The 19,810-nt window shown below is 36.5% G+C and overlaps 1 protein-coding gene across 3 annotated transcripts in view; it reads left to right on the top strand.

The window, feature by feature from the left end:
• The window catches only part of SEMA5A (semaphorin 5A), a 304,442-nt gene that overhangs the window by 221,968 nt on the left and 62,664 nt on the right, over positions 1 to 19,810 (top strand). For all 3 annotated transcript variants that reach the window (XM_085307061.1, XM_085307059.1, XM_085307060.1), the window contains exons 15-16: positions 1,370 to 1,513; positions 8,478 to 8,625. In XM_085307061.1, coding sequence (XP_085163187.1) covers positions 1,370 to 1,513; positions 8,478 to 8,625 — 292 coding nt within the window. The remainder of the gene's footprint in view (positions 1 to 1,369; positions 1,514 to 8,477; positions 8,626 to 19,810) is intronic.

The raw sequence follows: 19,810 nt of genomic DNA, 5'->3' as shown, positions 1-19,810 counted from the left end.
TAACCATTAGAAGCATGTGATGCTATTTCATAGTGAATAAACTGATTATCCTTCATCACAAGGTAACTGCAAGCACTGTAAGTTAAAATAGTAAATCTTAGGGTAATTATTAGAAACATAACAATATAGTATTTACATCAGGTCAGGAGAATGGTAAGAAAGAAGAAAAGGATGTTGTGTGATGCTGAGCAATCAAACAGTAGTTATTGGCTGTCGGGCTTAGAAGAGAACATGATTTGGGACTTGAGTCTTGCTGCCATTGCCACTACCATGGTACTGGTTTAACATCTTGCTTCTTTAAACACTCCTGTATTAGTTATTGATTACCAGAATTCATGGATACCCAGATATCATGCTCATTTTACCACTTAGGCCAGACATTCATTGGCAAAGATCTTATTTTTTTCTCCAAATGTGTTAATAGGARTATCTGACTTTTTTTTTTCAAAAGCAGATTTCTTCATTATCAACTCATATATCCCTTGCAATAACAATACATCAAGATTAGGGACATTTAAACCAATAGCTTTTATGATAAATTATTGAAATAGTCTTGCATCTTCTTTATTATTAAATCTAGCTAGTTTTCAATTAAAAAAATAAATTGATTTCAATATCAAGTAAGGCATTATTTTAACTTTTACTTTTGTAATGAAACTTCAAGAACTCACTATGATTGAGTTTTTTTTTTTTTTTTTTTTTTTTTTTTTTTTTTTTTTTGATTTTTCTGTTTTTTCATCAATACAAAAACTGCAGGCTGGCTATTGAAAAGTTCTGGAAATTGCTGAAGTTCACCATATTTTGCCTAGGACAGGATATGAAATTCCTTTTGAGACTTTTTCTCCAGTGCTTTGGTACTGCAAGTATCTTACTGAAATTGTGATCTAAAATATCTTGACACTTACTTCTCTTGAAATGTTTTTCCTTTTTCTAATCATTTTCCTTTCAGAAGAGGTAACAAAACCTGACATTTTAATCTCCCTGCAAAAAGAAAAAAATAGCTACAAATAATAATTAGATTAAATACATAATTTAAAGTTATCTTCAGAGCTTTGGTACAGGAATTTGAAGGTCAGATCTACCTAAAATAAACTGACTGAAAGAAACTGAATAGCTTCATATCTTTGGACTTTGTATTTTATTTATTATGTAACGGAGTCAGTTTAGCAGCTGTGAATTGTGAAGCATGAAATATGGAAGCATCAGAGCACCTTTATTTTAGCTCAGTGTTCTTTAAGAAATGGAACATCATGCAGTACAAATAATTTCTACAGAAATATTAATGGGCCAGATTCTGTTGTCAGTCACACCTAATCAGCCATTCGCTATGTATAACAGATGACAGAGCCTGAGCTTTTTATTCTACCAGAAATGGAGGCTGGACACCATGGACTTCTTGGTCACCTTGTAGTACCACTTGTGGAATAGGCTTTCAAGTTCGTCAACGTTCCTGCAGCAATCCAACCCCTCGACATGGAGGACGTGTCTGTGTGGGACAGAACCGTGAGGAGAGGTGAGTTACCTTTGCTCTGTCATTTAATTTCTTCTGTTCAGCTGTATTCTGCAGGGCATTTTCTCCTTTATTTACCTTGGCTTCTTTCTTCGCCTCTCTTTTTGTCTTTCTCTCTCTCTCTGTTTAATTCCCCTTCTAAATGATAGCTCTGTCCCTTTAGCAAGGAGGTGGATCTGCAGCTGTTTTTCATCCTTCGCTTAGCTGCATGCCTCCCAARCCAGCTGAGCTCCTGGTGGCAATCCTCTTTGCTTCCCCTCGAGACCCTGAAAATTGATTCTCCTGGAAAATTGATTGCAGTGTGTTTGAACTGTATTTTGTCCAGGCTGAAGATCTGGAATTCACAGCAAAATATAGTAAGGTCACAGCACTATGTTACTGTGYTGTGGCTTAATTTTCTCTGTCTTAAATGAATTAAGCATCTATATAATGTGGGGAACTTTCAAGGACTTTGTTTTAATAGTACATTCTGGACTTAAAGTGTTTTAGGAAGGCTTCAGGATAGCTTAAATTGTTTGTATATATATTAACCTCTCAGAAGATCAAGTCTGATATATTCAACTCTTGAATGTATTATCTTGTTTCTGGAGGCATGCCGAAAAGCTAGATAGCAGATCGTTGTTAGTGTTAGCATTTGAAGTACTGTAGCTATTATTCCAAAAGATATGTGAGGGTAGGTTTGCTTTCAGTGTTCACTTGTAGCTTACTTCAGTGTTTCTGTAAAATACTTTTGTATTGCAGTCAGATAAAAACAAGTAACCTTTCAGTAACCTTTATGATGAGATTCAGTGAGGGATTTTCTTATACATCGACCCTGCCATTTTGTCAGATGAAGAGATTCCAGTGAAGGGAAGTTGCATCACATATTTATGTATTAGCAGAAGATCAAGGACAGGACCCTGTCCTTCCAACCCWAAGTGTAACGGATCGGTATGGTAGCACATGTGAACACTTCTTTCTGTCTCAGAGCCATGAATATTTACAATTATTTCATCACAGAGGAGAGCATTTTGTTCTTCTGTAAATTACTTTCTGAAAATAGGTTGTCCAACAAAAAAGCTGTCATGGCCAAATGTAGAATTACAGAGTTATATAACCCTGTCCAGCATGAATGACAGTGACTGATTTCCTTGAAGTGAGAGGTCAGTCCAGGACAAGACACAGTAAGAGTGAGTACAGGAGAAAACAGTTTTGTTTGAGTAGACGTTTTGGTGATGGAGTATGAATGTTAGAAATTATTGTTCATCTTAACTTTAACATGGAATAAAAGACCAATAAGGAGATTTAGAGATGCAGAAAACAGAAATATTTAGGTGACAGTAAGAGAGAAAATGTCTGCTATTAAGAAAATAGATGCCCTAAAAAAGCACTTAAAAATGGAAAACGATAAGATGAGTTGAAATATTAATAATGAGCCAAATGAATTTTTGTATGTAGTAGCTCTGGAGAAACAGGAGGCTTAAGGTGCTCTGCATTTGTAGCCTACAGGGAACACGTCGTTTTGCTCCTCATTCAGCTGAGCTGCAGTCTGGGACGGATGTGCCGGCGAGCTCATTGCAGAGCACCCTTCGTCTTTCATAGCTCCTCTCTCTGTTTCCTCTCTCCTAGAAACACCCTCAACTCTCTCTGACACTGCATCTCCATATCCAGGCTCCTCCAGCTCAGTAGCTTGCTCAGAGCTAACCTTCCTACCCTTACTCTGGTTTTGTTTAGGTTACTGATGATGTATGCTGCTACTCTCAAACGGTACATATAATTTAATTCAAGATGGTGTGGTATGTTAGAAAATTTTGCCATATCATTTGTAAGGCTGTTTTTCAAGAGGAATGGGATACTTTAACAGTTATTTTCCAGGATTTTGTCAGTGGCAGGTCAAGTATTTGAGCAAATAATTTTGGAGCTGTAAGGAGAAAATAGTCCTGAGGACAAGTCAGTGYAAGATTTGTAAAGTAAAGGTATTTTTCTTGCCTTGTGGAGAGTTTTGAACTGTGAGAACTGTGAGTATCAGCTTTATGATAGTCCTAATTTACTGCTTACTCAAGTACCAGTGGAGTTAAATCTGCATGAAATAGAAACTGCATGAAATTTGAGAATTTGKCCCAGTATATTTAGGACAGCTAAGCAAATAGCCCACATGCAGTAATCGTAAGAAATATTTAGCTTGTTTTCCGTGTCTAGAGTACCTGTACGCTGCTTTTCAGATTTCATTTAAAATAATGGATGCTCGTAAATGCTTAACTTCTTAGTTCCTCTATGGCCCAGCCCATGTGTGAAGTCAATATGTGTGCAGTCTTAGAAAAAATTAGAATTAGGTGATTTACACATTGTGTGCCTGTCTTTATAAAAGTGCATATTCATGTCAGCCTCCCATATTCAGGAGTGCAAATACAGAAATTGGTTTCTGCAGTCATCACTGTGCCTGGCTTTGAAAAGCTTTTCAGTGAGCGCTGGTTCCAGTGGAACTCCATTGCATCATGCCGTAGAAGATCAACACAAAAAAGAGAGCATATGGCTGAAGCAAATTCTCCTACAAATGTGAATGAATGTTCAGTTCTAGAGTATTTGTTCATGCATTAGGRCCTAAATGTTTGACTAGATTATATTTGTTTTTCCTCGTGAAAGCCATGCTCCAATTTTGTGCTTGCTAGCCATTCCCTTGAAATCAATGCCGATCGTTACCAATTTAAAGTCATACAGACAGATTAAGCTGTTGCATGCTCTGTTGCTAAAGCAGAGAATGGAAAATACTTAAGAGATAGTGACAAAGACTAGGATACAAAGCCCATTTGCACTGTAGAAATAGGTCAAAGTGCAGCTGATGTCCTGTATGTTCAGACAGAATATGGAAAGGGAATAAAAGTAGTATTTTAATAAAATTTGTTTATCAGAAGAAATATATTTGTTGTTGAAACTCAAGATGGAAGACATCCTGATATTCTCTAGAGACTTACAAATTTACATTTTTTCSTGTGGGTGGAATATTCCCTGAAGCTGCTGGAAAACTCTCCAAGTTTTAGTTTACGTAGTTTATGGTATTCTCTCTTTATTTCTTCATTGAGTGAAAAAGTTTTTCCAGCCTCTTTCTGTGGAAAGAGGATTTTCTAYATGTGGCTCACTGTAAAGGGCTCATTGAAGCCACTGATCTCCCTGTAATTTATGCAGAGGTAAAGGTTTGAAAACCCTGGAAGTTTTCTTGATGTGTAAGATTAGAAGTAGTGGCTATTGTCAGCTTTTTGTATCTCAACAAAGATATTCAGAGCTTTAGGGCTTTTTTCCATGATAGGAAGTTGTTGAGTAAAGTGTCTTTTCTGTGTAGTACTGTTAGTTTTTGAACAGCGTGCACAAAATTTTGTCTCCTTCAGCAGAGTAGATCAGACATCATGAGGCTTTTGGTTTGCTGATGGTTCCATCAYTGCCATTTCTGCCAAGAGCTTGCTGGGAAATGTGGGCTCTCATGTTCCTCAGTTTTGTTGCTTCCTCCTGCTCTATAGAAATCCCTGAGAATATATTCCCCAGCCCCGAYCCATGTGCCACAAACTCCTAGATGGAGACTTCTGTTTCAGCAGTCTCCTCCCAAAAGGCAGCTGTTTGCATCATATGTCTATCTTCAGTTTCAGGAATTCAGCTTTCCCATCAACTTCAGTATAGACTGTGCTTCCCCGCAAATCAGCAGCTGGTAACCACTAGTACCTGCTGCAAAAAAGTATCTCATAGGAATGAGCAGATAGTGATGGAGGTTAATTTGTGTTTCTTAAATACACTCTAGCATGATACTGTTCAAAGTTATGAATTATACATTTCAATAAAATAGCATCTCTTTGGAAAATAAAATAACCCACATTTGTAACTGGCATTTACCAGTATTCAGTGCTGCATGACAAGATGGAAATAAACTTAGGTATTACTAGAGGATTAGATCTTGGTAGGAATAAGAACAGTTGCAGTTGTAATGGAATTGCCTGAGTGAAAATTGAAAACTGCTCTGTGAACCACTGATTATCAACTAGATCTGGGTAGATGATGCTTTCCATCTCTCCAGTATGACAGATTTATTTAGGGCATTTGAACTTGGATTCCCCATTGTAGGGATAGGGTCACTGAACCAAACTCTTTTTTTCGAGGCTCTTTCCTTTCTGACCTCACCACAATTAGAGATGAGAATAGAGGAGAGGGCAGTGGTTTCACAGATCCAAGTTTCTTATATTACATGTTTTGCTGAATTACTGTAAACTGTTAGCCCTATGGGTCCTGAGAACAAATTTAAGAGGGGAAGAAAGAGCAAAAGTGCAAATGGGAAAAGGGCCCATTGAAATGCAGCCAAGAGGAGACATAAAACTTGGCTCAAAAACCCTTGCTGTAGCAAATTTCTCAAAGACCAATTGCAGGGATGTCTCTAACTATAAAAGCACACCTGATATTTTCAGAAGTTGGCTGGCTGAAATGAAAATAAGATTGCACTTGTATGTTTTGATGTTTCCTTTTTTCTTTCTTTCTTTCCTTCTTTCTTTCTTTCTTTTCTTTTCTTTTCTTTTTTTTTTTTTTTTTTTTTTTTTTTTTTTTTTNTTTTTTCTTTTTTCTTTTTTCTTTTTTCTTTTTTGCCTAAATGGAAGTTAAGCAGATTGCAAGGGCATTTTAGATGATTTTCAGTTTCACTTTGTAGCTTGGTAAGTCTTGGTTAATAAAGTTCTGACATTGCCAACCCTTGAAGTGCTTACTGTGTCAGTTGTTAYGTTTCTTTTCTGCCTCCTGCATGACAGGTGATAGGGCACATTGGCATTAAAAGATGCACTGCACAGAAGTTAAGTGTGATGAATCTCATCTAAGTAAGATTTATCACAGCTAAGTTTAGGTATCCACAGTGTGAGTGTTTATCTGTGAGTCAGATGTCTGAACTCCCACTGTAGTCTGTAGAAATCTAGTCAATATGGGCAGTGGAGAACAGAGAGTAATTTGTCTTATTTTAYTGCAGATTCCTACATTTGGTCAAATCTATCATTCTAGTCTCCATTGCTTGTACTGATGAAGTCTCCATTGACTGTAATGGGAGCTTAGACACCTGTCTCCCATGCGGACACTGAAAGTTAGATGAAATTAATTCCACTACTGCATCAGACTTGKCTGTCTAGACTCTCTTTGTAGTCGATGGGAGAAATCAGTACAATGAGGGCTTGATTGAGGACCTACAGTAGACCCCTATTTTAGGGTGGCATGAATGACATTTTTAAAAAGACTGCTTCTTTCCATTGACTATTGCTCAAGTTTAGATGACAATTTCATTTATAGACATCTATGCTGTAAATGTCTGTGTTTAGGTGAGATGAACCCTACCATCCATTACGCTTTTTTATGTAGCCATGTATCACTAATTGCTAACTGCATGACATAGACTTTATTTATCCCATGTGTGTGTCCCAAACTAACTTAGCACATCTACATACAACTARCGGTCTCCTGTAGAACTGCAGRAAAGGTAAATACATGCTATTGATAGTTTCCTTAACTACATAGAAACATAAAACCAAATCTTACTCCCTTATTTATACCCCACCCAACCTTTTAAATCTCAATGGAGTTGCTCAGGCCTAAAGAGAAGCTTTGAATCATAGACTCCGACATATGTGATAAACTATATATAACATGTAGAAACAACATCCACAGAATTTGGAACATATATCATCCTTGGTAAAGAAGAATTAGACCTTGAAGATTGTGGAGCTTTCTGCAAAAAATGTGCTTATGGTTATTCTTGTTGAAAATAATAACAGTTTATACTGTCATTGTTTCTGTAGAAAATATATTATCTAAGCTTTCATTGCATGAGAGTACAAAGTGATGGAAACTTGCTAGAAAGGCAGAAAGCCAGTGGATTTTGAATGGCCCATGTACAAATCCGGGAAATATTGTAACAGATTAATTTCTTTGTTCAGGACRGTCAGAAGTAGTGGGATCACAAGCTACTCAGTGACTTCCTTAAGAGATCAGAACAGTCCTTTAGCATCATCAGATGTTTTCTGAACATCTGCCATGGTTTTAATTTATCTCAAATAAGAACTTAGTCTCTTTAAAATACCCAGTCACACTTTCTGGTGGCCCAAGTCTTTTGGAGCTATAGAGAGAGTCTTAACCAAGCAGCACATAATACACCTAGAATTACTAGATGACAAGCTCAGAAAATCAGGAGTCTTAGTTTTTACAAAAAAAATKAGAAAATTCACTAAAAGTTGGGACCATCCCAACCAACTGAATGTCTCATTACAGTAACAACAGCTTGATGGTAAAATAATTCCTTCTTCCTTCAAGAAGTTGGTGGGCCTCTGGATCAGTTTGCAGTGTACTGAGAAATCCTTTAAGGGTTACAATAACTAAAAACACCCTTTAAGAGATAAAGTACCATCAAAATAGTACAGTTCTTTATACCTAGAATCAATGTTTTAACTTTTATTTTACCCATAAAATTGGAGATACTGTAGAAGGCAAAAAAGTAATTTCAACTCTTTTCTAAGGATGAGAGAAATGGATCCTAATCAAGACTTAACTAGAGACTGATAAAAGATTGCCTGCATAAATGGTTACCTTTCATTTAGTTGAGTCAGTCCTCCTCCAAGATATATCTACACTACTTTTTTTCCTTTTTTTTTAATGAAGTAGTTGTCAACCTTGCTTACATGTTCCCTGTGCAATAGTGTGGTAGTATTGCATACATTGTATAAAGGCACTGATTAATGCAAAAAACCTTTCCACCTCTTCCCCCTTATTATGGCCCAAAGTAATRATCTCCAATGTTTAAACACTCTATAAAGTGTGTCAGCCATTAGTTCAATGCTTTAAAAATAGAGAGGGGGGCCTTTGGACAAAGTATTTTCATGTGCGAACATCTGTCTCAATAATGCAAAAGAGGGACTTTCGGGAGAGGTGTCTTTTTGGTACTAAATTGATTCTTTTTCTCCTTTGTTGCCTCTTCTCACAGGTACTGCAATGAGCATTTGTTGTGCCCTCCTCATGTGTTTTGGACAGGCTGGGGTCCATGGGAACGCTGCACTGCTCAGTGTGGAGGAGGGATTCAGGCTCGGCGTAGGACATGTGAAAATGGTCCTGACTGTCCTGGCTGTAGCGTGGTAAATAATCCTCTGCTTTCCCTTCAGCTGATGGGCATATGCCCATGTGCCCCACCCCGACAGGATTCATCAGAGTATATTTGTATCTGTGGTGCTCTTACGTGCCKAAATTTATACAGTTTAACAGTCAGAAATTGGCACTATTCAGCTTTTGTACAGTAACTTTCAGAATATGAGCTTTCTGAGGCTAAGGTGTTGTAGATGCGGAAATGTCATTGGCATGTTTATAGTGTTTATTATTTTTATTGCCACGGTATATAGGAACCCTTGCTATGAGCCCAGAGCTCCAGTGGGTCAGGTCCTGGAAAGCTCAGAAAATTGTAAGATTAAATCTAATATAAAATGAGAGAATAGGTGAATAAAGATCTCCACATAAATATGATCAGTGGTAGAAAATTATTCTGTATAAATATTCTTGAATGGGACAGCACTGTTGAAACCCAAGGAGAGGAGGTTGTTGCAGGATAATGAAGCTGGGGGACAGACTTAGCAAGTGTGAGTAAATATCAGAATATGTACCTTAGAGTCTTGTTCCATATTACAACTGATATGAATTGAATRGTGGGTTGCCACTATGAAGGGTGATCCAGCTCTCTCTCATCTCTCCTGCTGTCCCCAGTCTACATGTTCCTGSTGTTTCTATAATATTAGAGCCAATGGTTGTGCAACAAGGCAATCCAAATATATTTTTGATTATTTTGAAAATTTTTGCTTTGATGATTTCAATAAAATCTGGTTGTGGAGTACAGGATTGTCTTGCCTAATACTATGTGCTAATGGAAACAACCCAAACCAAAAGTAGGTAGAAACCCACTAGAAACCCAGCAGTTCTCGCAAGACAAAGGACTCAGGTAAGAAGTATATGTTTTGATTATTAAGTGAGTTTGAACCTAAAAGCTGCCTGTCGTGAGTCAGAGGTTTTGCAGTCATAGAAGGACTTTGTGGATAAGCGTACCTGGACATAATTACTATGTTGGCTTCATTATTTTTTAGAGTTTGTTTTACTAATGTAGAAAAGAGCAATTTGGAATATTTTTATACCTTCTCATAATTGTCGAATGGGTGAAATATATACGTACAGTAGCAATATCAAAAGGGGAAGGATGGTAATATAAGGCCGATATGTAATTTATTCCTCAGAGGTTCTTTTGCTTCAACACCATTTTTCCTTTTTATTGTTACAGGGATGTATCCTTCAAAATAATTAAAATGATGGATTTTTACCATAGTGAATAAAGGAGAGATTATTGTGCCTTATTACTACTAATTTCCTATCTTTACTATGTGTACTAAGGAAATACTAAACTTTGATTAATATGTAGTGAAAGATGTTTACTGAGTTTAATTTGTTTTTAAAACCTTTTCCTCTGAGGATCTTGCAACAATTGGAAAGCTAATTAATCCCAAGAAAAATCGCAATGGAAGCAGTAGCGTTCTACCCTGTCTGTGGGATATCAGCTCTGGCATGAAAGATGTAAAAATGTTATGAGCCCAACTTCCACCAAAGAAATTAAAGGCATGGCTGAGAATAGATACAAGGGCTTAAAATAGTCTCTTTTCTAACCATTAGGTGATAGCATTAATTTTAAAGGAGGTTCACCGGGTCTCTTATTTACCTTCTGTATAGRTATATTCTGGGAAACTTTCCTAATACATTCATAATAGCGTGAGTTGCCTTAGGTCTTCTGTAGCTCTGTAGTTCAAAGGCAGTGGTCAGTATAGTCAAGACGTGTTCAGAAAAAGTGGGAAAGAAAAGCAAGTAGAAGACTGGGGTACTATTGTTTAAGAGGAGACTAAAAATATTAGGCTTCATTTCATCTTGAAATGAAAAGAAATTTTTGAGCCATTGGAAGTGTAGCATGGACTAGGTGCTGTCTCAGAAACCCTTTCAACTGTACTATAATYCTTTGTGTTCAGAGCATTTTTCCAGTGGGAGGAATAGAGGAAAGAAAGCAAACACTGTTTTTATAAGGCTCATAAAGAAAGTCTCCTACCCGTTTACCAGCATTATCAAGGTGCTGGATTTTATGTCACAGGAGAACTTACCTCTTCTGTTTTCCAATCTAAGACCACACTGGGGGACTATAATAGAGCCAATCCTAATCTGTTTATCTGTTCTGTTTTACCATATCCATAGCTGTTGTCTGTGTCCACACTGTTATTTCTACTAGGCATTTTTGACTCATCATTTTTTTTTCCTTTTAGCTTTGTTGTATTGCTATTTGCTTGTAATAGCACAGCAGGCCATTACTGCCTGTATATTGCAATTTTTTTGTTTTATGCATGTTTCTCATGAGCTCATTCCTTGGGTTTATCTATCGTACAGAGGAAATCAAGCAAGTCATTTGAATAATTTTTATCAGGACTGGATAGAGAGATCCCTGCAGTCACTGCAATATTAGCATCTTATAAAACAATAATAATAAAACTCTGGATGAGGAAGACAAATGCAAATATTCCAAAGACAGAATGCTTGAGATTATCTAATGAGAGATAATACCAACCCAGTTAAGTTTAAAAGCAGCCAAATTCTGGCAATAGAAAACCTAAGTGGATCACAAAACAGGCATTACTATAATGAATTCAGGTGCTATATGAGCTAGAGAAAGCAGGGTGCAATTCTGTGGCCTGAACTAATAGGACTCAGAAAAAAAATCTCTTTAGATTTTACAGCATWCTCAGATAAATAGTGCATTTGTCTCAGCACATGCATATTTTCCTCCCATAAGCATGATATCAGCTGAATTTGCCTCATGTCAGTAATAATTTCTTTCCTTTTCCTTTTTCTTTCTTTTTTTTTCTTTCTTTCTTTTTTTTTTTTTTTAAGAATTATTGCTAGAATGAGAACTCTAGTCAGAGGCTCAAGCTGGGGGACATATTTTACATATATTTGTCCATCTTCTCATTTCAGTTATACTAACATATACCTTAATTTTATTAATTACAATAGAAAACTGAAAAAACATACATACTATCTGAAAGATTTTGCGATGTAATGAAACAAAGGAGGATTTTTATTCATTTCTTAGAAATAGTGGCCAGTGTTACATTCGTAACTCTCCCCAACTCCTCCCCAAATGTTCCAGAAGTGTAGTGAAAACAAAACTCTAAGAAGAAAAAATATCCCAAAATTTCCATTACGACACAAGATAAAAAAATGTCTTCCTCGGAAAAACATCAGTAACATTCTTTTTCATTCTTTCTTTAAGACTTTAAAGTGAAGTTGAAGATGGAAGGTATTCAGAAGTACTTTGTCCACCAGAACAGACACAATCTGCCTTTAAAAAATATTCCTGCCTGCCAAGGCAAACTCCAAGTGCTTAGTCTAGTAAGAACAGAARTGCAGATTGTTATTATGCTTTTTAATGGTTCTTTTAGAGTTTTTCCTTAACTTCTGTCTATTTCAAAACCAAAAAATAGATTCTCACAAGAATGAGGTACAAAAAAATTAYACTTCTTACATGACATTTCCCTCCTTATTGCTCATTTCCCTTTATTATCCTTTTTCTCTAATATAAACTCTTCAGTTATTAGCTGTTTTTTGTATGTTTTAAATATTTAGCAGAGTAGAGCCCAGCTTCTTTTCATACCATATTGCACTATTGGAATTACAAGCAATGCTAAGTAATTTTAGAGAGTAAAAACAAAAACTCAAAATCACAAGAAATAGTTTCAGAAAATGCTRAGTAATAAATTGAGTAATGGTACATATGGCACTCAAATTAGAAACAGGTGAGTTATTAACTTGGCATGCATATTCAAGCTAAATGTGAAATGTAAACTGGTTTAACTGATGTGCATATATACATATAGATGTGAGACATTTTACATATATAGATGTGAGACAGGCACAAGCTGAACCACAGGAAGTTCCGCCTGCACGTGAGGGGGAATTTCTTCACTGTGAGAGTGACAGAGCACTGGACCAGGTTGCCCAGAGAGGTTGWGGAGTCTCCTTCTCTGGAGATATTCAAGGCCTGCCTGGATGCAACCCTGTCGAACATGCTCTAGGTGACCCTGGTTGATCAGGGAGGTTGGACTAGATGATCTCCAGAGGTCCCTTCCAACCTCAACCATTATGTGATTCTGTGATTTAAGGTAGTCATCAACTACACATTTAGTAGTTGTTTTGCAGTGTGATTTATTTAAATTTGAAAAAGAGAATAAACTTCAAKTTAGTCTGTTTGTTTTCTTGCTTAAAAGAAAGCAATATGAAGAATCATTTCTGAGAACCATGTAATTTTAGAAGTAGTTAAAGCTGAAAAATAAAATATTTGGGTCCTGAAAACTGAAAACCTCAAGAGTTTCTACCAATCTGCTCTGAGAGAAAGTTTGTTCTTATCCACTATTTAGCAGTCAAGTGGATATACCAGACAGCCCTCTAGTATTGCATCTAGTATTTTATGTAATGTGTCACATTCAGTTCAATCAGAGTCCTGCCTTCAGGTGCCACCAGTCCCAGATGCAAAAAAAAAAAAAAAAAAAAAAAAAAAAAAGCATTACATTTAGGATGTTTCAAGTAAGGTATTTCCAATTGAGGCAAAAAAAAGGTAGTCTAGGGATTCACATAAACTAATTTCAGAAGGAATGCCTGTAACAGCTGGCCTAAAGTTAGTTAAATCACACTTTTTGTGTTTTGAGTATTGCCAGTGATACCACTCGTGGTAAACTTGTACTATTGCTCACCTTCAAAGCTGAGAAACTGAATCTTATTTTGAAACTGAATTTGTCTGACTCCACTGGATCAATGACTGAACAATAGTTGGGTCTTGTTATGATTTCATCTACTAATCTTAGAAGTTTCTTCCATCAGATATTTCTTTGTTATATCAAGTATGCAAGAATTTTGATTTTTAATATATGCAATTCAGCAATACCTTAGWTCATTGTGCAGTGGTAGTCAAAAGAGGGAAAAAGAGGGTGAATAAATTATGGTATAGAAAATGACCTCAGAAACATGGTAGTGGTGTTATATAAATCAGTGTTGTGATCASACAGTTCTTTAAAAATATTGCATGTGGTAGAAATGAGCTATGTTCTGGCAAATGCCCCACAGATAGGTAAAATATTGGTATTTTGATAAATCAGAGAAGCCATGATCACAATGGATGAAGGACTAATACATAAAATAATGACTGGTCTAGAGAGGAAGTATTGGGATTTCTATTCACCTTATATCAAAATGTACTGAAATTTAAGGAATATGGAGCCAATTAAGGGAACTATTTTTCACAGAGGGAGTTGTTAAATAATGTAACTTGTTGTAAGAAATTACTGARACTTAAAATTTAATAAGAGCCCCAAAACCCCGCAAACCTGGAAGTGTATGTGATATTAGGAAAAAATAAATTATAAGAGATAAAATGCTTCATTTGAATTTTATACAGCATAGTAAAAAACATTTTATAGTTTTAAATGGATTTCTAATTATTAAMAATAATATCAAGAGCTATACTTTGGGCACTTCCACTTATTTCTGTTTGGTACTTGGACAATAGCCAGAGACRTGAGACTAGGTTACGTAGCTGTCTGATCTAGAAGGGCATTTCCTTTGTTCCTCTTTATAAATTGCCCCCCTTGTTCATTTGTTCCTTTCAGATTTAACCTCCTGTCATTAAATGCACACTGCAAACGTATTTAATAAATGTGTTCACATATTTTGTATCAAAAAGTGTGCTTGCAGGCCTGATAGTTAAAGCAGTATTTTATTTCAGAATTCTTCTTCACTTGGATCTCTGTAAATTGAGGGGTGAGTGAAGCCTGAATAACTAATGTGTGCCACTGCCGTTATAACTTCACTATTGCAAGAACTGTTGAAGAATGTGAGATTGATTTATTAGCTGGGCTAACTGGCAACAGTTATTAGCCATCAGAGTGCAATTAAATAGAACTCCATACAAATTYGTGACGTGGTCATCTGCTGGCTCATCTTCTGTTTTCGCTTAGTCTCAGAGCAGTAGAGTAATTTTTAATTTATTAGGCTATGATAGSATTCTGCTTTTCAATGAAAACATCAGTTAGTTCTGTGCTGACCTGGATTGCATCAGTTTGGGGCATCACTTTAAATAGTCTTTGGAATATTTATTGATGGAGTTATTAAGGTCATTACCCCCTTTTTTTTCTTCCTGTGTTGATCCTCATTCTCATCTCTTCTACATTCAGTTCCAGATTAGATTTCTGCACTAATACTAGACTAGACTAGACTAGACTAATACACCAAATCAAATGGATTAGGTCATTCRAGGCCTGACATTCATCTAGAGCAAACATGATCACAAACCTTAAGAAAAGGCAAACATACACTTGGATCATCTTTATTTGTAATTCTTTGTGCATATTCAGGATGTTGTGGCTCTGCATCCTTTGCAGCATTCTGGAAGATATTTAGGCCTGAGTGCTCCAGTAGATAGGATCGTATTCTTTATGCCTCTGATTGTAAGTTCATATGAACACTGAACTCATTTACCAGTGTGCACTGTGGTATGTCCTCACATCTTTCAGTTTCAGTTCAGTTCACTCATTACCAAAATCTCTGACTTTGTAACTTATTTCTTGCATGAGAGATCAGTGAAGYGTTTACTGCCTTGTGAAGATAAAGGAGCCCGTTCAGATTTCCTTTGAAACTGGTGAAGAATTGSTATGCAAAGTTGGAGTGACCTAGGAATAGGCCAGTCCCACAATGTGATTCTTGCTTTGTTTTGTCTAGAGAGGTTCTAGCTGGAAAAAAAAGTAGCTATAGGCTCTACCTTTGCTTTGCAACTATCTGATCARAGGATGGACAGACACACTTTTGTCTCAGGGGACTTTGAATCAGTATTGAGAAGGAAAAGAGAAAAAACTGTACAGTTGACGTGATAGTTCTGTCAGCAATTCACTGGCATGATGGCAAAATTAAAGAGTTGGTGAGGTCTTGATGAAAACCTGCTGATGTCCTCTGGGATGCACATCAAAGTTGAGTATGAGAAAACTTGTAAGCTACAACTTGACATATTAATCACCTAATCATGAACTTTGGTGCAGAATAATACAGTAATAGGAGAGCCTAAATGTCTCTGTGATCCTTAGCTCAGGGTACCCTCATTGCCTGCTGTTTGTGCAGTTCATCCTGTTGTGCAGCTAACTGGGCATTTCCTCCACAACAGGCCAGCGAGGAGGCTGTGTGAACATTGAAAAGAAGCATGCTGGGTTGGTGAAAGTAATTGAACCACTTATTTCCTTCTTGGATTGAGAGGAAAAGGAAAACTTCAGTCTCCTGGGGCACATGGCAGTATGGCTGCTTTGCCCTTTTACACTGGCAGGGTTGCTAGGTGCCAGTTCAGATATAAGTGTTATGCTGCCAGTGATCATGCAGCACTCAGTACGAGACTCTTCTCTGTGACTGCCTTTTGCTCACAGGCAACCCCATTATTTTATATGAAGATTATTTATGAAGGTAGTAGCAGATTCTTTATAAAAGGCCATTTAAATGTCAGTGCATGTGAAGACATTATATACAGCACAGATCTGCAATGAGGGAGTTTTGATATTGCAGCTATGTCAATTTACCATACTGATAATATAATACTGGTGTAGATGTACCTCTTATGGGCAAATTACTATTTTTACAGCTGAGTTTATTCTCTCCCCTTCCCAGTCAACACAAGCTGGTTGAAAATTCATAGAACTGGTTAATAGACACGCATCTGCTTTCTTGGTCTTACCTGATGTWGAAAAGTCTTTTCATAACATTGAATGACACAGGCAGGTACAAGTCCATGAACTGTATCTGGCTGATGTTACTCTGCCTAGAAAACTAAGACCTATAGTCCTGCTTCAACCTAAAATGAAGTAAATAAGTTCACTCTAAAGCATGGAATATGGAAGCATCAGAGCACCTTTATTTTAGCTCAATATATTCTTTAAGAAATGGAACATCATGCAGTACAAATAGTTTTACAGAAATATTAATKGGCCAGATTCTGTTGTCAGTCACATTTAACCAGCCATCTCTACAGCATAGAGAGATAGTCAGTCAGAAGTTTCAAAAATTTTCAGGCAGTTTYTCACAAGACTAGAATTATACTTTATTCATTCGCATAAGAGCTTGTAGCCTTCCTCACAAAAAAGAAAAAGCTCCATATTAAAAATGGTTAATTTGTGTGTCYTGTCCCTTCTTGCAAAGCTGTTCCAGAATCCCCATTCACATATTGAAACTCTTGTGTGAGACAGCTTGGCAGCATGAATATTTTGTTAAAGAGGCTTTAAAGTACTTAGAAAAGGAATTAATATCAGTGCATATAATCTGCATGTCCAATGGAGGGCTAAAAGGAATATAAGACATATACTGAAATCTACCATCAGCAATTTGGTATAAGATATAAAAATGATGCATGGCACAGAAGGCAAGAAAAGAAAAAAAACAGGTGATGGATTACAGGATTTAATCCACCCAAAACCTGGCTGTAGGTTATAGAAATGTAATTTTTGAAGAAAGTGTACAATGCAGTCTCTTATTTGGAGTCTTTAGCTAGGGAAATGTTTGCACTGTTGTTTTCAAAATGATTGGCATTTTATTTACCATTTAGTGTAAAGTTTTTAAGTAAAACTAACACCAACAGATGCTCTAAATATAAAGTCAAATCTGGCTTTCCAGTATAGTCCCAAAATGTCAAGTAAAACTAACTTATGTTGCCTTAAATTTCATAGGCAGAATATTCTGTAGAAGCAAAATTCCCTGTATTGTGAGAGGCGGGTGTGGTGAAATGTGGTGGACAAGGAGAACTTAAATCATGCAAAGAATGCAAAGTTTAAAAAATYGTATTTATCTTTGCCAGAATCACAGAAGAGCTTTACACAAAATAGTCAAACAGACAAACAAAGATGAAAATAGGTTGTTAATCTTTTGGGTTTTGATACGGGAATTGCCCCTGATTATTTGGGGGAAACTTATTGACAGATTTAGTTCTTACAACTGAATTCTGCATACGGTACAAGCCTGACACAGAATATGTGTATTCTTAATTATCTGCTTTACCTTTGCCTCTTTCTCTGAAGGACTCCGTTGGCGAGGCCCTTTAGAATGTTTTTCTGAAAGCATATGGTATTTTAAATACTAAAGTACTTCTGATGTTGTAAAATATGTTTAGCAACACAGGTCTCATCACAGACCTTCTTGACCACCCTCCCCTGTAAAAAATGGCTATTTACTCCTCTCCTCCACTTCCTGTCTCTTAACCGKTTTATTTGGCATGAAAGGAGTTGTTCTCTTAGCTTGTGACTGCTAAGTTTCTGTAAGAGCCTTTGAGAGATGTTGTCAAATGTCTTTTCAAAATCTGAGTAGATTATATCAACTTACCTCTCTTATCCATATATTTGTTAACTCTTGCAGAGATTCTAATAGGTTCATGGCTTCCTTTTATAAAAAACATAGTATTGATTGTTCTCCAGTAGATCGTATTTATCTATGTGTCCACTAATTTCATGGTTTATTGCATTTTCTACTGATTTGCCCAATTCAGATGTCAGGCTCACTGTTTTGCAGTTCCCCTGAATTTTATGAAGTGTTTTTAAAAATCAGTGTCACATTTACTACCCTCCAAGCATCAAATAAAAAAGGTAATTTTAAGGAAGAGGCTATGTGCCACTAGTATCAGTTTAGTTATTCCCATTTCCTTATTATATTCTTTGGTGACATGCYATGTTCCTTTTTGTCTATTTGTCTATCTGTGGTCTTACCATTCCTAAAAAGTTATTTTATACATCTGTAATATATTGTGCCTGCAGACAGTAGCAACCTGTCAGTCTCTGATATTTTGAAATAGGCGTCAGTTTTAGTTTTTATACTTTTCATAAATTCTTCCTTAAATTCTTTTCTGGCCTGGCTTATTGCATTTTTACATTTAATATGCCAGATTTCATAATTCTTTCCATTTATTTTTCATGCATACACAACTTTTTGAAGCTTTTTGAAGAGTGGCTTCATGCTTTTAATGACCTTAATGGCCCTACTGTTTAGCTCCGCTGGTTTCTTCTCCCCCTTCCTTAAATTTCTTGATAACAAGCATTTGCTCTACGCTTTTAATACAGTGCTCCTGATAAGCCTCCCCTCTGTAGCACTCTAGATTCAGATTGGTCGTCAATAACAACTCAACTCACAGCTATCTGTCTTTCCTTTTCATTTGGTCTGTAGACAATAGGCCAGAGACTAATCCCTTAATACTTTTCGCTTGAGTAGATTCAGCAGAGTCACCTCTCAAGAGAGGCAGCAGCAAAGAGCAAATAKTTTTTTTTCCTCTGGGGGAAGAAAAAAAATAATAGATAATGTTTTTTTTTTTTCCACTGTGTTCGTATTTCTTAACCTTGGGCTCTTAAACCAGGACCCCAATCTACTTCTCAAGGGTATATATGGGTTGCTTCAGGGGACATTTTGGAACTGCTAAGCTGGGTAGTAGTTATATTACAGTAGAAACAGCCCCACACTTTCACCCCAACAAGCTGYGTGAGGATTCAGGAGCCATAGTCTTTGAAAAGCCATGCAGAATACACATCAGTTGATTTCCGTAGTTCTTCAGATTTATACGCCRTACAGATCGCAAACTAACACAGAAGGTGTTATTAGTACTTAATTGTCACTGTCTAAACGGGGCCTCCTCCAAAAGTCATTGAAGTTAATTTAGTCTTCCTTTAATTTCAGTGGTCCTCTGGGTCAATCTGATTTTCCTCCAGACTGCTTTTTAAAAATGATAAGGATTTATTCGTAACTGGATTTCTATCAAAGAATTGCTTAACATTGTCATCAAATAAATTTTTATGGTTCTGGTTTTGTAGGGGGAGGGTTCTGATTTTGAGGGCTTTTGTCTGTTGGCTGGTTTAATTGTCTTTTTAGGGGTGGGTGGGTGGGTGGTTTAACACAGTTTAAGAAATATAAGCAAAATATTTTTCCAAATCTGTCTTAATACTGTAAAATTGTCACCAGGATCTAGTAAAATACATGGCCTATGAAGCTTTAAAGTTGCCATGTTCTTTTAGTGAAATACTATTTATTAAAGGTTGTGGGAGTGGGAACAGTCCCTGAGGATTTCACTTTCTAGCTCTGTAACTGCACAAAATCAAGAACTCATTGGAATAAGGAGTTGATTTAAATAATGATTTAAAAGAATAAAAAGCCCAAAATCCAACAGCTGGAACACAGATGCCAACAAACACA

This window comes from Rhea americana, unplaced genomic scaffold (genome assembly GCF_003343005.1).
Source record: "Rhea americana isolate MKP2758 unplaced genomic scaffold, rheAme1 scaffold_251, whole genome shotgun sequence".
In the NCBI taxonomy this organism is placed as follows: Eukaryota; Metazoa; Chordata; class Aves; order Rheiformes; family Rheidae; genus Rhea; species Rhea americana.
The sequence above is the reverse complement of the archived record's forward strand: the minus strand, read 5'-3'. Positions and strand labels throughout refer to the sequence as shown.